The 14,189-nt window shown below is 35.7% G+C and overlaps 1 protein-coding gene across 14 annotated transcripts in view; it reads left to right on the top strand.

Annotated features, from left to right (window-relative positions):
* LOC144966304 (ras-specific guanine nucleotide-releasing factor 2-like) overlaps window positions 1–14,189 on the top strand; it is a 376,265-nt gene that overhangs the window by 230,801 nt on the left and 131,275 nt on the right. For all 14 annotated transcript variants that reach the window (XM_078902540.1, XM_078902537.1, XM_078902535.1 and 11 more), the window contains one exon: window positions 768–874. In XM_078902540.1, coding sequence (XP_078758666.1) covers window positions 768–874 — 107 coding nt within the window. The remainder of the gene's footprint in view (window positions 1–767; window positions 875–14,189) is intronic.

Raw genomic sequence — 14,189 nt, 5'->3', positions numbered from 1 at the left:
ATTTTTAAGTACAAGTTTACCAGATTACGGCAGTCTAAAAAGAAAACAAAATTTAAAAAAAACAACAACAACAAAAAAAAAAACCAACAAAAAAACAAAACAAAACAAAACAAACCCCCCCCCCAAAAAAAAAAACAAACAAAAATCAAAATTCACCATCGATTAGCGATTTTGTCCATAACATGGTGTAATGTATGATACCAATGGCTTGAAGACTGGGGTTCTATGTGTCCTTCCCCGCGGATATCGCTCCGCTTTCTACATGGCGCTTGAATGTCGCCTAGTTGGCGAAGGAACGCCGTTGTCTTCTCAGCTCTGCCAGAGGCCCATACAGTTTTGTCTGCAGAGGTGAGAGGCACCAAGCTAAACATCCTTCTTGGTGGTGCATACTTTGGGCAAATTTTGAGTATATGTTGGGCGTCTTCCTCTCCTTCATCACATTCACACATGCCTGTTTCTATTATTTTGAAAAAAAATATTGTGCATGTGGTGTTTTAGGAGGTCTTGATCCCAGTCTAAAGATTGTTATCAGGATAATATAGTCGCCTGAAACAGGCATGTGTGGTAGAGGTGAAAGAGAAGACGACGACTACTAGATTTCAAACATGAAAACAATATGAGTGGGAACGTAGAAGAAGAAGAGATATTATGGGGTTTGGAGACGTCTAAGCCGTGACGAGTTCAGTGCTTCTGGCATATTGAGTTCTCTTGTGTATTCGATCATCACCAACATTAATAATTCTTTCTTAATTTGGTCTCTCTTCCAGTTTTGCTTCACGATCACCTACAAGATCGAAGGTCAGAGACAGTATGACCTTAGGAGCGAGTCGGAGGCTGAGGGGAACGCATGGATAGATGCTATTAAACAAGCAAGGTTAGTTATTACTTATAGATTATGTGCATCTATGTATTTATATACATATCTACCTTAATACCCATTTGTCTATCTATCTATCTATCTATCTATCTATCTATCTATCTATCTATCTATCTATCTATAAATCTATCGATCTATCTATCTATCTAGCTATCATTCTATCTAACTAACTATCCATCAGCCTATCCATCCTATATCTATATATCTATTCATCTATTTATATCTATATGTATATAATAATTGACTGATAGCATTTTAACCTATTTGTCAAAAGCATTTACAATATGTTAAGATACATTTCTATCACTTGTATTATCATCTTTTCGTATTGACCATGACATGCAAATTTTCAGTCAGAACATTTTAAAAATCATAAATTCCAAAATCAGTGACGGAACACAAATAACCTGTAATCGATTAAGTAATCGGTTAGTTTTAAAAAGTGAATCCGTGATTAATCAACAAGAACATTTTAAATAAATCCCTTTATTTATCATCACGGATCTGTTTCCAGAAAAAACCGAGATAACTAAGGCGTCAGTTGCAGCATATTGCCTCAAAGTTAGCAATAGGAGATACCTTTCTTGCTAAAGAAAACAAAATTACTAGATGCCGAGAGCGAGTCTTTAACCCTTAGTCGCGGTGTTGAAGTGCGATGTCATATTAATATACACTTTATCACGCATTTGTATATCTCTCGATTTTACGTGACGCGACTAAAATAACACTGACACCTAAATATGTATGCGTAGAAGAAAGGCATTAACTATCATTGGCTTACTGCAGGAAGAGATATTTTAGCACTATAAAACAAACGGTTAGACCCAAAAAATCTCCCTCCCCCCCCCCCCCCCCACAAAAAAATAAAAAAACAAATAAAAAAAAAACAACAAAAAAAAAAACACAAAAAAAAACCCAAAAAAAAATAAAAATAACAAAACAAAAAACAACAAAAAAAAAAAAAAACAAAAAAAAAAAAAACAACAAACTAACAAACAAAGAAAAAAACCCCAACCCCCCCCCTTCCCCCCCCCCCCCCCCAACAAAACGGCAACAACGACAAAATACTTTCCTAAGTCCCTCCAAACTAATTAAAAATAAACAATGATACATCAAAAAAGGGAGGATAAATATTACGAAAAGAAACGAAATTGTAATAAAAGCAATGAAGCAAATTAACCCCAGACGCAATAAATCTTATGGTAAAACCCCAGACAGTAGCCTTAATTGTCAACGAAATATACACCATGATAAACCCGCCAAGTCTAACAATACAAAAAGACAAACAGGAAAGTCAAACAAAGGCCATCTGTACTATATCAGTTTTTCAGGGCTGATTCACTATTATAGAAACGCCAAGGGACATATCAAGACCCGATCCCAGAGCGGCCCACTGAGGGAGATTTTCTTACTTTTTTATCCTATAACCAATCAAAATGTCATTTATTTAAAAATCAGCTTCACAATTGGTTTTGTAATAATCAAAATAATAAAATAAAAAAACCCAAAAAAACTAAACATATAAAAACAACAAACAAAAATAAAAACAATAATAAACCGAATCAGAAAGCGCCCGTAACGACGCATAGTAACTTAGCAACTGGTTCTAAACTATCGGAACAATGGCGGACGCCCTTATGGAATTCTTCTCCGGCGAGCATACAAGTGAATATAGAGGAGAAAAACTTTATAAATCTGATCATGTTTTGACTTCTATACGTTCTGATCACATGATATGTGAAACCGTTCTAGCCAGCACGAAGAATAAAAAAAGTACCGATTTTCTTTGTTTAGAACCAAGCTGCTCGTTGCTGGACGGACGTGACATCAGATTATTGAAGGCTCGAACCCAGGACCTTCCGATCCGAAAGCGAGTGTCATACCACTAGACCACATTGCCGCATTTTGCTCTACACCATCTACACAATAATATTCTCTTGACACTCCCTCATCCGAAACTACATACATTACCTCTAGAAAAATGACAGCCCAGATTACGCTAACTTCTCTTTCTCTCGCACACGCGGTCTGGTGACCAAGAAACCTCTGACGCCCTCAAAAAGCTCGACTATATGAATCGGCTATGTGGTCTTGTGGTATGACACTCGCTTTCGGATTGGAAGGTCCTGGGTTCGAGCCTCGCTCGGTGCTTAGTTGAGTCTTTGGAAAAGGCTCTTTACTCACATTCTCTCACCAACTCAAGTGTAAAATGAGTGTATGGCCTTTAACAGCGTTGTCTCTCTCGGAAAACAGTGTAATAACAGGCATCATGTCTCGCCCTACATGATACTTGTTGCTGTTGGTCAGGGACCATTTTTCCAGAACTTTAAGCACGTTTAGTGGATATTGCTCTGTATAAAGCTCACAATATTTTTTTTTATCAATCAGCCTTATTAGAAATCGATGGTTTGTGTCCCCGAGACCTCGAGTATGTGAGACGCAGTCGTCTGTCCTTTTGATGAATGGACTGTCAATGACTCCATGACGATGTCTTGAATAGTTGGGTCTTTTCTTTTTATTGATTTTTAAATTGTGAAGCACGGATTGTCTTTAGTCTGCACGACTTACTGCTGTTTGTTGTGAGTCTTTTCCTTTCCTTGTTGTTTCGCAGGCGGCTAATGTGGGCAGTTTTCAAAAGGAGTGATTATATAGCGCCATTTTCGTGTCCATATTTCAACGAGTGTGTTTATATATCTAACTTTAATTGATCGCGAGTATTTGGTTAAAGATCGTTTTCTCTCAAGACAAAACTGCTTGATTGTCGTCTGGCTAAAAAGCGGGATAAACCAGGGTTGGAAGATTCGTTGAGTTGTTTTGATGGGATACATCTTTAGCGAAATCTCTTTCTCTCTCTCTCTCTCTCTCTCTCTCTCTCCCTCTCTCCCACTCTCTCTCTCTTTCTCTCTCTCTCTGTCATTATAAACCGAGAGGGTAGCTATAATATAAACTTACCAATAACTTGGATTTATTATATTTGTTTGTTTCTCTGTGTATCAAGCTATTTTGTAGAAACGTTTGTCTATCGAAACGCTCTGTGTTTACTATTAATAATAGCTGAAATTAGTTCCTCCATAGAACAATGAAGAACACACAAAGACGTCTGATGCCCTCGGCATTTTTAACAACAATACCAGACTCCTGTAAAGACAACAACAATCTCCTTGAAACAACAACAGACCGTCTTTAGGCGTGTCATATAAAACTTATCAAAGATAACGCTTTTCTAGAAATATTATTGAGTATTCTTTCTCGTCAACATGCATTGTCTTTTGGTGTTCCTCAAGGCTCTGTTTTGGGTCCAATTCTTTTTGTTTTGTATACTTCTCCATTATCTAATGTCATCACTGGTCATGGGCTGCGCTATCATCTCTATGCAGATGATACGCAACTTTATGCTACTGATAAAACTAAAAATCTCGAAAATATTGTGAAACGTGTGGAAGAATGTGTGACGGATGTGAAAGAGTGGATGGATGCAAACAAGTTGAAAATGAATGAGTCAAAAACAGAAGTGATGATTGTGGGAAATAGAGGGCAGTTGAAGGTGAATGATGGTCTTGAGGTGTCGATTGGGGGTGAAAAGATCAAAGTTTCAAAGACTGTGAAAAATTTGGGTGTCTATTTTGATTCAGAAATGAGAATGTCAGCTCACATTTCTGCTCTCTGTAAATCTTTATACTTTCAATTGAAGAAAATCAGTTCGATCCGTCAGTATATTGCAATTGGAACATGTAAAACATTGGTTGTTTCCCTCATTTTTTCGAAACTAGATTATTGTAACTCGCTGCTTGTCAACTTGCCTCAGGCTTCTATTAAACAATTACAACTGCTGCAAAACAGTGCAGCAAGATTAGTTTTTGGCAAAAAAAAATTTTGATCATGCAACCCCTTTGTTGGCATCTCTCCATTGGTTGCCCATTGAAAAGCGCACATATTACAAAGCAGCGTGTCTTGTTTATAAGTGTTTGGCTGGTATAGGACCGGCATATCTCACAGATCACGTGGTCATGTGTAAATTTGAAAATTACACTTTAAGATCATGTAATGACCAAACGAAAATTTCGGAAAAAAGATCAAGAACAAAATTTGGTGATAGATCGTTTGCTTGTTTCGGCCCCAAGATTTGGAATGAACTGCCACGTGGTCTGAGGGAGTGCAAGTCTTTGCCTACTTTTAAAAAGAATCTCAAGACACATTTTTACTGTATTTGTTTTTCTTGACTCTATATGAATCCTTGATTTGGCTATGAATTATTATTGTTGTTATTATTTTTTTCACTTAAAATTGATATTATATTGTAAAGTGCCCAGAGCTTGTGTTTACACGAGAATGAGCGCTATATAAATGTGTATTATTATTATTATTATTATTATTAGAAATTTGAAATGGGCTTGGCCCGACAAAATCAAATTGTTTCCAATCGTCTCAAAACGATATTAATGTGTCAGGGTGAACTGAGTGTTTAAATTTGAACGTATACATTATTGCAACGCAAAGACAAAGTTAATGTATAATTTCATGTTGAAAGTCCCGATAGCTCAGTTGGTAGAGCACACGCTTCAATGCAAAGGGGATCGAGATCAATTTGGGGTGATGTCGAGATGTCTTTTAGGATTCTCCCACCCCCCCCCCCCACCCCACTCCTTTGTTCACCCAGTAGTGATTGGGGGGTAACTGGATAGCCATCAATTACTATTATCCGTTTCACGCTACAGATACCGGGATAAACCTCGGCTCCATGGGCCTAATGGCTCTGAGGGAGTTAAAATAATTGCATTTATTGGAGAGTTTGAGTTTTTTCATAACTTAAACTTCGAAAAAAATGACTATCCTAATGCTGGTCATCATGCCTGTTTTCTTCATCTATATTCTGGTTCATTACTTACATGATACAAGATTGACACGATTTGTCACCAGAATTTCCATTATCAGGATCAATAAAATATATTATCTTATCTTAACCAGTTAATTGACGTACTCTGGAAAAACAGATATTTAAAATTTGGACAGAAAACACGTTCTTCAAATATCGATCGATTTAATTGACCGTTATCTTGGCAACTCTTTTAAACCTGGGACCTCGCGAGGTTAAAGTTAAATATTTTGGCACTTAGAGTTCAACACCTCGACACAATGGAACCGTGTTTTGATTATTCTTTTCCTCCAATATAAATTCTGCTCCTATTTCATATATATTTTTATTATTGTTAATATTATTATTATTATCATTATTATTATTTTTATTATTATTAATATTTTATTATTATCATAATTACTATCAGCATTATTATCATCATCATTTTTTTCTACTATTTTAATTACTTCCCCCCCCCCCCTATTACAAGAACTGTAACCTAAGAATAATTGCCTATTTGGACAATAAAGATTATCATTATTATTATTAATATTTTTATTATTATTATTATTATTATTATTATTATTATTATTATTATTATTATTATTATTATTATTATTATTATTATTATTATTATTATTATTATTATTATTATTATTATTATTATTATTATTATTATTATTATTATTATTATTATATTATTATTATTATTATTGCTCTTGACTGTATAAAAAGAAATAACCCCAAGGCTGTTTGGTCGAAATGGCTAGTTTAAGTCTAAATTCTATGAAGTTTATAGACAAGAGTCTGGAGTAAGCCCCTAAGATTTGGCGGGATCAACATCTCCTTCAGCGAAAGCTCTGGAAATCCACGTTATTTGTTTCCAATTCCTTCATCATAGTCACGACATGATTTACTTATGACTTGACTTATCTACGGTGAAACAAAGTTTAAAAAAATAAAGAAGACTTATTAGCTACAGAAGGAACGAACTTGACGTCACTCAGCTCTGTTATTGTTTTTAGACATCCATTTTGGTGGTTAATTCTTACTATATTTTATCAGACTATAATCTGTCAACTGACAGATTTCATTCGCACCGCAGAGGATCGTGATTCGTGGAGACAGCTGACCGGCAACATGCTCAAGAGCACAAGCCACGATGGATGATGATGATGATGATGATGATGATGATGATGATGATGATGAAACTGTCAAGGTTACATATCATTTTCTGTGTCGGTATTTCATATCCAGCTTGCGGATGTTGCGAGTATTTCACCTAAACACATAGCATCAATAAGGACAGTGGAGCCGGCGTTTAGAACTTGATTTAATAAATGATAATAATGGTTATTGGCATTTTTCTCTCTGTTACTGGAAACCCTTTGAATAGAACGCTTGTCTATTGCGAAGTTATTTCCGTTAACTCTAAAGGTAACCAGCCACCCAATGATTGCCGGAGTTGTATCCGATGACTTAATTGGTAGGCTATTTAACCAACACAAAGGCTACGATTTGACTCGCGTGTAAAAGTTAAACCGAGTGGAAATATTTTGTTTCCTAGTCTGACTTCCAAACCAACCATGTGTGTGTGTTTGTCTGTTTTGTATATGTGCTGTGTGTGTGTGTGTGTGTGTGTGTGTGTGTGTGTGTGTTTTACTGAAGTTAGTTAACTTGGGTGGAAACCTCCCGCGGTCCCAGTTTTTATAGTTTTTGCCAAGATGACCGTCATTTAAATCGATCGATATTTCAAAGACGAGTTTTACGACCAATAGGGAATGAGATTAGCGGAAGAGTAGCGTCCCTTGATTGGACGTCACACATAGTCTGTGACGTCACCGGCGGAAAAGTTATTAGAGAGAGAACGTCATGTTGGTTGTGCGCATGCGTCTCTCGTCCTCGGGGAATGACAGTTAAATGATTAAACCCTATTTTCTTCACCCAGTTCATCCTTACATTTTACTGTTGTACTCTGAAAATAATATATTTAAAAATTTTGGCCAGGAAACTCGTCCTTTCAAACGATCGATATTTGAGGGACGAGTTTTATGGCCAACATAATTTTTAAAAATATGTTTTCACCGAGTACAACAGAATGATAATATAATAAAGAAGATGCGTTAATGAAATAGACCCAACAATTTAAATATGATCTTCTATTATGTTGGATGATATTGTCACAGCTTTCCCAAGAGGAAAAGCAGACAATTTATCACAGTAATGGGAATTATCCAATTCTACCCTAGTGGCCAACCTGATACTGGTTACAATCTTGCCAAATAATAGTCGGAAAAAATGAATTGTATTACATTAAGCTCGGGTCTTGTTGGCTAGCTTCGTTCACAATGAACTACTACCGACGTATTGTTCAATGTTTAACATAGCATATATTTTTCCCTTTTCTCTAATAATTTTACTTTTAGATTATCATTTTATTGGAGTTTTGAGTTACTTATAGTCGAAGATTAAAACTGCTTAATGGAACACATCTAAAAATAAGTAGGCCTAAGCCAATCGTTTTAAAATGTGGGTTTTCCTTATCAGTTTTTTTTTCAGATTTGGAATATCTTACCATGTCGTATTGAGAAAAATGAACAATATTTTAAAACGCTTTCAGAGCGTTTAGTTGAGAGCGGATAAAATAAGCAAGAAAGAAAGACGATCTAATGGAACTGAAAGCAAATTAATATCAAAATACTAGATATATAAAATAAAGATAAAAGCGGCTAGACGTAAAATGACATGGGTTAAAGTATTTTCATTGCCCATATTATATTTATCTGTTTACTATTTTCCCTCTGGCATGTCTCCAAAATATAATCTATCTACTTCTGATCATCGTCTCATGCCACTAAAATGAATATTGTTGCTTCATCAATAGATAGTTTTGCAAAGGATAATATTCAATACACACTTTGTGGCACGATCGTGGTTTATGACCGGTCAATGCTGGTGGTTTTGAGTCCTACAATTGGCATTGCAAAGTTGAGTTCGTTGAAAAGGCTCTTAACTTGTGCGACTTTGTGGTCTAGTGGTACGACACTCGCTTTCGGATCGGAAGGTCCTGGGTTCGAGCCTCGCGCACGGCGCATAGTTGAGTCCTTGGAAAATAATAATAATAATAATAATAATAATAATAATAATAATAATAATAATAATAATAATAATACATTGCATTTATATCGAGCATTTTCATCACTGTTTGATGCTCAAACGATGCTCAAAAATGAACGTTACAATAATTAAAGCATCATTCTTATACTCTACATTTAAATGCGATAGATCTATCTCTTAATGTGTCGACACCATTCTAAAAATTTACAATTATTCACAATATTTCAGAGAGTTGGTCCTTTCGAAATTGGGTTATTCCTTTGCAAACGTCTAACAAAACAGAGGCAACAAGTAACGTGCGAGATTTAAGTTTGTGTGTGTGTTTGTGTATTAGAGAGAGGGAGGGAGAGAGAGAGAGAGAGAGAGAGAGAGAGAGAGAGAGAGAGAGAGAGAGAGAGAGAGAGAGAGAGAAGAGAGAAGAGAAGAGAAGAGAGAAGAGAAGAAAGAGAGAGAGAGAGAGAGTGAGAGAGAGAGAGAAAGAGAGAGAGAAGAGAAGAGAAGAGAAGAGAGAGAGAGAGAGAGAGAGAGAGAGAGAGAGAGAGAGAGAGTCGAGTATGCATATGCATGTTCATATGGCTGTTGATTTCAATGAAGCCATTAATCAGGATGAGTGTGTTTTATATTGACCGGGAACATTTCAAGAGCAGATATTGTATTTGCAATCGAAGTCGTTTCTTTTTCTTTCAACTGAGATAGAAATATGTTTTAATTATCATTAAATTGATTTATATGATTTTTGTAGCGTAAAACGGACCATAGCAATTTCTTGCTGCCTTTTACTACTGGACGCTAGTCTATCGCAAAGCACTTTCCGCTTGGTCTAACAGACCCAGCTACTTATTCACTGCTAGAGGGACAGGTGCGGTGGGTCACAAGTAATCTTGACTGCACCTGGGATCGATCTTGGCCTCTTTGCGTTTGAAGCTCTACCAACTGAGCTATCGGGACCCCCCCCCCCCTCTCACCACCCGTAGGGCGAAAATTGAATTTAAAATATGAATTATCTGAAATGCGAACGTTATTTCCTATATTCATATGAAAACGTATTCATTCTCATCAATAATACGTATCCACCTACCCCAAGTCTTTACATTTTCTAGCTATTCATTCAGCTTTTAGTACCCGAACCATCCCGAGATAATACTGTATTAAGGTGATGTATCACAATTATGATTTGGAAGAAAATTAAATGAGTCTTGACGTTCAATAGTAAAAACCAGCGGATAATAGAAAACAAATAATCATACTAGGGTCTATTTGTTCGTTTATACTTAAGTGGAATGTGTGGTAAACAAATTGGAAATCTTGTTGTAAAACGTAAACAAAAGACTATAGATCGATAACATCCCTTATAATTTAAAATGTATCTCGTTATTCAAGGAGTGCCATGGTAGACTCTGACAAAACGCGTTATCTTTCATTTTGGCTTGAAAACGTCTATCTAAACCAAATACAGATTTCGATTAAAATGAGCCTCAACTTAATTGCCAGAAAGTCTCAAACTTGAGTCTTCTTTGAAACCTCGGGTTTAGGACGCTTTCACAGATTTAGGTTCATTTTATTTGACCCACAACAAGGGGTATAGAAATTGTCCAAAAAAATATTTTGTTAGAGTAAGGCAGCCTGTCGTTGAGTTGGAAGAATTTCCATTCCAAATAACAACCTTCGAGCAAGAAATATAATTGTGTTTTTGTCAATGCCTTAGAATTATAATGATAATAACACTTTGTCGCGATGCCATCCGACCGTTTAATGCATGTGCGAATTGATTTTTCATATCTAAATCGTTCAATGAATACATAGCTACTGCTGCATTGATTTCAAGGCATACGCCGTTTACGCATACTTTTTTTTACTGTAAATCGAGATGAATAAGTGGGCAAAAATATCCTAAAATGCAGATAGCAAAGTTATTACAGAATGAAGTTAATTTTGAAATGAACCAAAAGTATAGAACTAAATTCTTCGTCATATGAATAGGACAAAAAATATTTGAGCGTTGGGAATTGAATATTTGTCATGATAATTTACAATCTTCCAATAAGTAACAGGTTTACATTCAACAATCTTGAAATGCATCCGTGTCGTATATTTATATGGGTGATGGTTTGAGCGTTGCATCAATAACAAGACTTTCAAAGTGGGTTATGATGGCGGCGCAACTGCTACAACTATTGGTGGTAGTTGAAGCAATTTTCCCTGTACTAGTTCATGTGGAAATATTGATCGTCTCGGCGATGACAATTGTTCTCTGATTTCCTAGACAGATTTCAGCCTAATGGTTTCAGGTTATATAATCCTATACAATCTACGCTATTCTATTTGACTGTCTCTTTAACCAGTTAACGATGGAAAAAGTCTTTTTTTAAAATTTGGCCAGAAAACTTGTCCTTCAATCATCGATCGATTTAAATTATCCCGATATTGGCAAAACTCTAAAACCTGGGACTTCGCGAAAGCCCAGGTTTGAGATTTTTTTTTCCAAGATGAGGGACATTTAAATCAATAGATATTTGAAGTTTTCTGACCAAATATTTAAATACAAGGTTTTCTAGAGCACGATATTTAACTGGTTAAAACGTCTACGACATTTAACTGGTTAAAACGTCTACAGTTTAATGTTTATCTTCTCCCGTGTGAATGGAAGTCAAGATTACACATCAGATATTGACTAAATTTTCATGACTTCGCAAGTTCCAGGATTGAGATTTTGCCAAGATGAAAGTCATTTTAATTGATCAATATTTGAAGGACCTGTTTTATGGCCAACATTTTAAATACGTGTTTGTCCAGAGTACTGCATGCAATATTGCCATTGTTTATATATATATATGACTAGGAGGTACCTGGCCATATATAGATAGATCGGAGTTGACGTCACTAAGTTACTGTTGTTTTTTTTCCATCCACTTTTATGAGTAATTCTCACTGAACTGTATTATCCAGACTATAAAAGTTCATGGTCACACAGAGTTTTGTGTGTTGGATGGCAATGTTATGAGCTTCTTAGCCAAGCGCATACTATCAATAACGCCTGTAGGTTTCTATAAAGTGTTAAATAAATTTCTCCTTTCCCACTTACTTAACAAAACATCAACACTTTAAATGTTTTACGAAACTCAACGCCTGCAGGACTTTTTATATTTATTGTCGCACAAGTCAATATAAGTGCCATCGGGTACTCATTTTACACTTGATTATGGTGAGAAAATGTGAGTGGAGATCCTTTTCCCGAGGACTTTATTTTAAGCCGCTCACATAACAGAGCGCCTCGAACTTGCGACCTACAGACGAGCGTCAAACCACCAAATCACAAAGCCACATAATTACAGTCAAAAATAATAGAAGACATTTTAAAATAGAAAAATATATAGACTTGCGGTTAGACAGTTAAAACAACGTTGGAACAGAAGCCTTATAAACTACAACGTATAATAAGGCTTTCATTGCCGTAAGCTGAAAAATATCCCCAACATAATATTTTTGATATTTTCCCAGACAACTCCCTTCAAATATCGATTAATTAAATTTTTAAAAAACCTTAAGCAAACCCCGAAGCCATATAATGATTTGAATCCAGCTGTACCGACTAATTACATCGTTTCAGGTTTACACTGCGCAAGCTGAAAAAACAAAACAAAAAAAAAACAAAAAACCCAAACATGTTTTTGGTATTTTGGCCAGAAAACTTTCTCTTCAAATATCAATCAATTAGATTTAATACAGGTGCACCAAGAAGCTTATAATGTTCATATTATAAGCTTCTTGAGGTGCACCTATTTGCATGGTTGAAAACCGGACACAATAATTATGTCCCTGATTTAATATTGTTGTAATGGACAATACTTTGCGTTGGGTTGAGATTATTTCCATTGTGCGGCTATGTGGTCTAGTGGTATGACACTCGCTTTCGGATCGGATGGTCCTGGGTTCGAGCCTCGCGCTCCGCACATAGTTGAGTCCTTGGAAAAGGCTCTTTACTCACATTCTCTCACCGTACTCAGGTGTAAAATGAGTACCTGGCCCATTAACAACGTTTTCTTTGTCCGAAAACTTGTAATATCGCCTAACAGGCGTTATGTTCCGTCCTACATGTTAAATGTTGCTGTTGACCAGGGACCCCTTGTAAAGCGCTTTGAGCACGTTTAGTGAATATTGCCCTATATAAAAGCTCATTTTTTTCTCGAGCACACCTATTTGGGCTATCAACCTGCAAATAAGTACACGTCGGATTTAATCAGTCGGTTTATTCAACGGACGAGTTTTTACTGGCCAACGTTTTTAAAATATATTGTTTTTTTTTTTTTTTTTTTTTGTCTGGTAGTACAGACATGAGTTTTAATGTCGGCCGTTGAAAGATTATGTGGAAGACCCTTTGAAGAGTCAGCGGTCATAAATAAGTCTTATTATAATAAGGTCTACTCCAGTTTGGCATTACCCTGTTCATTTCCAATGGCTATTCTCATTATCTATTCCATTATGGTGTCAATTTCTTTTCCTGGGTAATAATAACAAGGAGATGGGTGATTAAGAAATGAGGGAATAATATTAGGAAGAACGGGCGCGCGCGCGTGGGCTTGTGTGGTGAGTTTATGAAATCGCACGCGCGCATGTGCGTATGTATTTGAATGACTGCTGAGTGGAGTGGAGAATGTCAACGTGAGAGTTGTGTTTAAACACGTACACAGTGACATAGGAAGATAGACTAAGAGACAAATTGACATAACGTTATATTATATTATCCAAACGAGTTAGATGAGTGGAGATTGTCGTACGAAAGTGATTATATATATATATATATATATATATATATATATATATATATATATATAACATATATATAAATATATATATATATATATATATATATATATATATATATATAATTTCATACATATATTAAAATCAGAGTTTTAGTGCTCCAAAAAGCCACTTAACTCTCTCCTTACCGGCCATTTTCCGGATTGTCGCCAAATCGTCACACCCAACCTCTACAAAAATAGATAGATTTATTTCACTCAAACACAAAAGCTGTTAGTTCTTGATATACAAATTTCTTTCTGATTTTTGTTCTTTTCTATTCAGCGTTAATATACTTTAACTATAGCAAACATTTTTGTTCAAATATTATGGTGTACAAAAGAAATTAGAATGAGAAACATTTTTGCTGTGACGAATTACCTATGGGTGGTTAGAAAGGGGTTAACGCGCCTTTTGTTTTTGCCCAATAATACCTTGGTATGGGAATTCCCGTAAAACTTTCTTCCTTTTGATAGATCCATCCTGAAAATGTTGTCCATGCAAGCATTTTAGTTATTCTCCTTTAAAATAAAATTGTAT

The sequence above is a fragment of the Berghia stephanieae genome, chromosome 2, assembly GCF_034508935.2.
Source record: "Berghia stephanieae isolate SIO BIC M18660-M18661 chromosome 2, UCSD_Bste_1.3, whole genome shotgun sequence".
Taxonomy (NCBI): Eukaryota; Metazoa; Mollusca; class Gastropoda; order Nudibranchia; family Aeolidiidae; genus Berghia; species Berghia stephanieae.
This window is presented reverse-complemented; position numbering and strand designations above follow the sequence as displayed.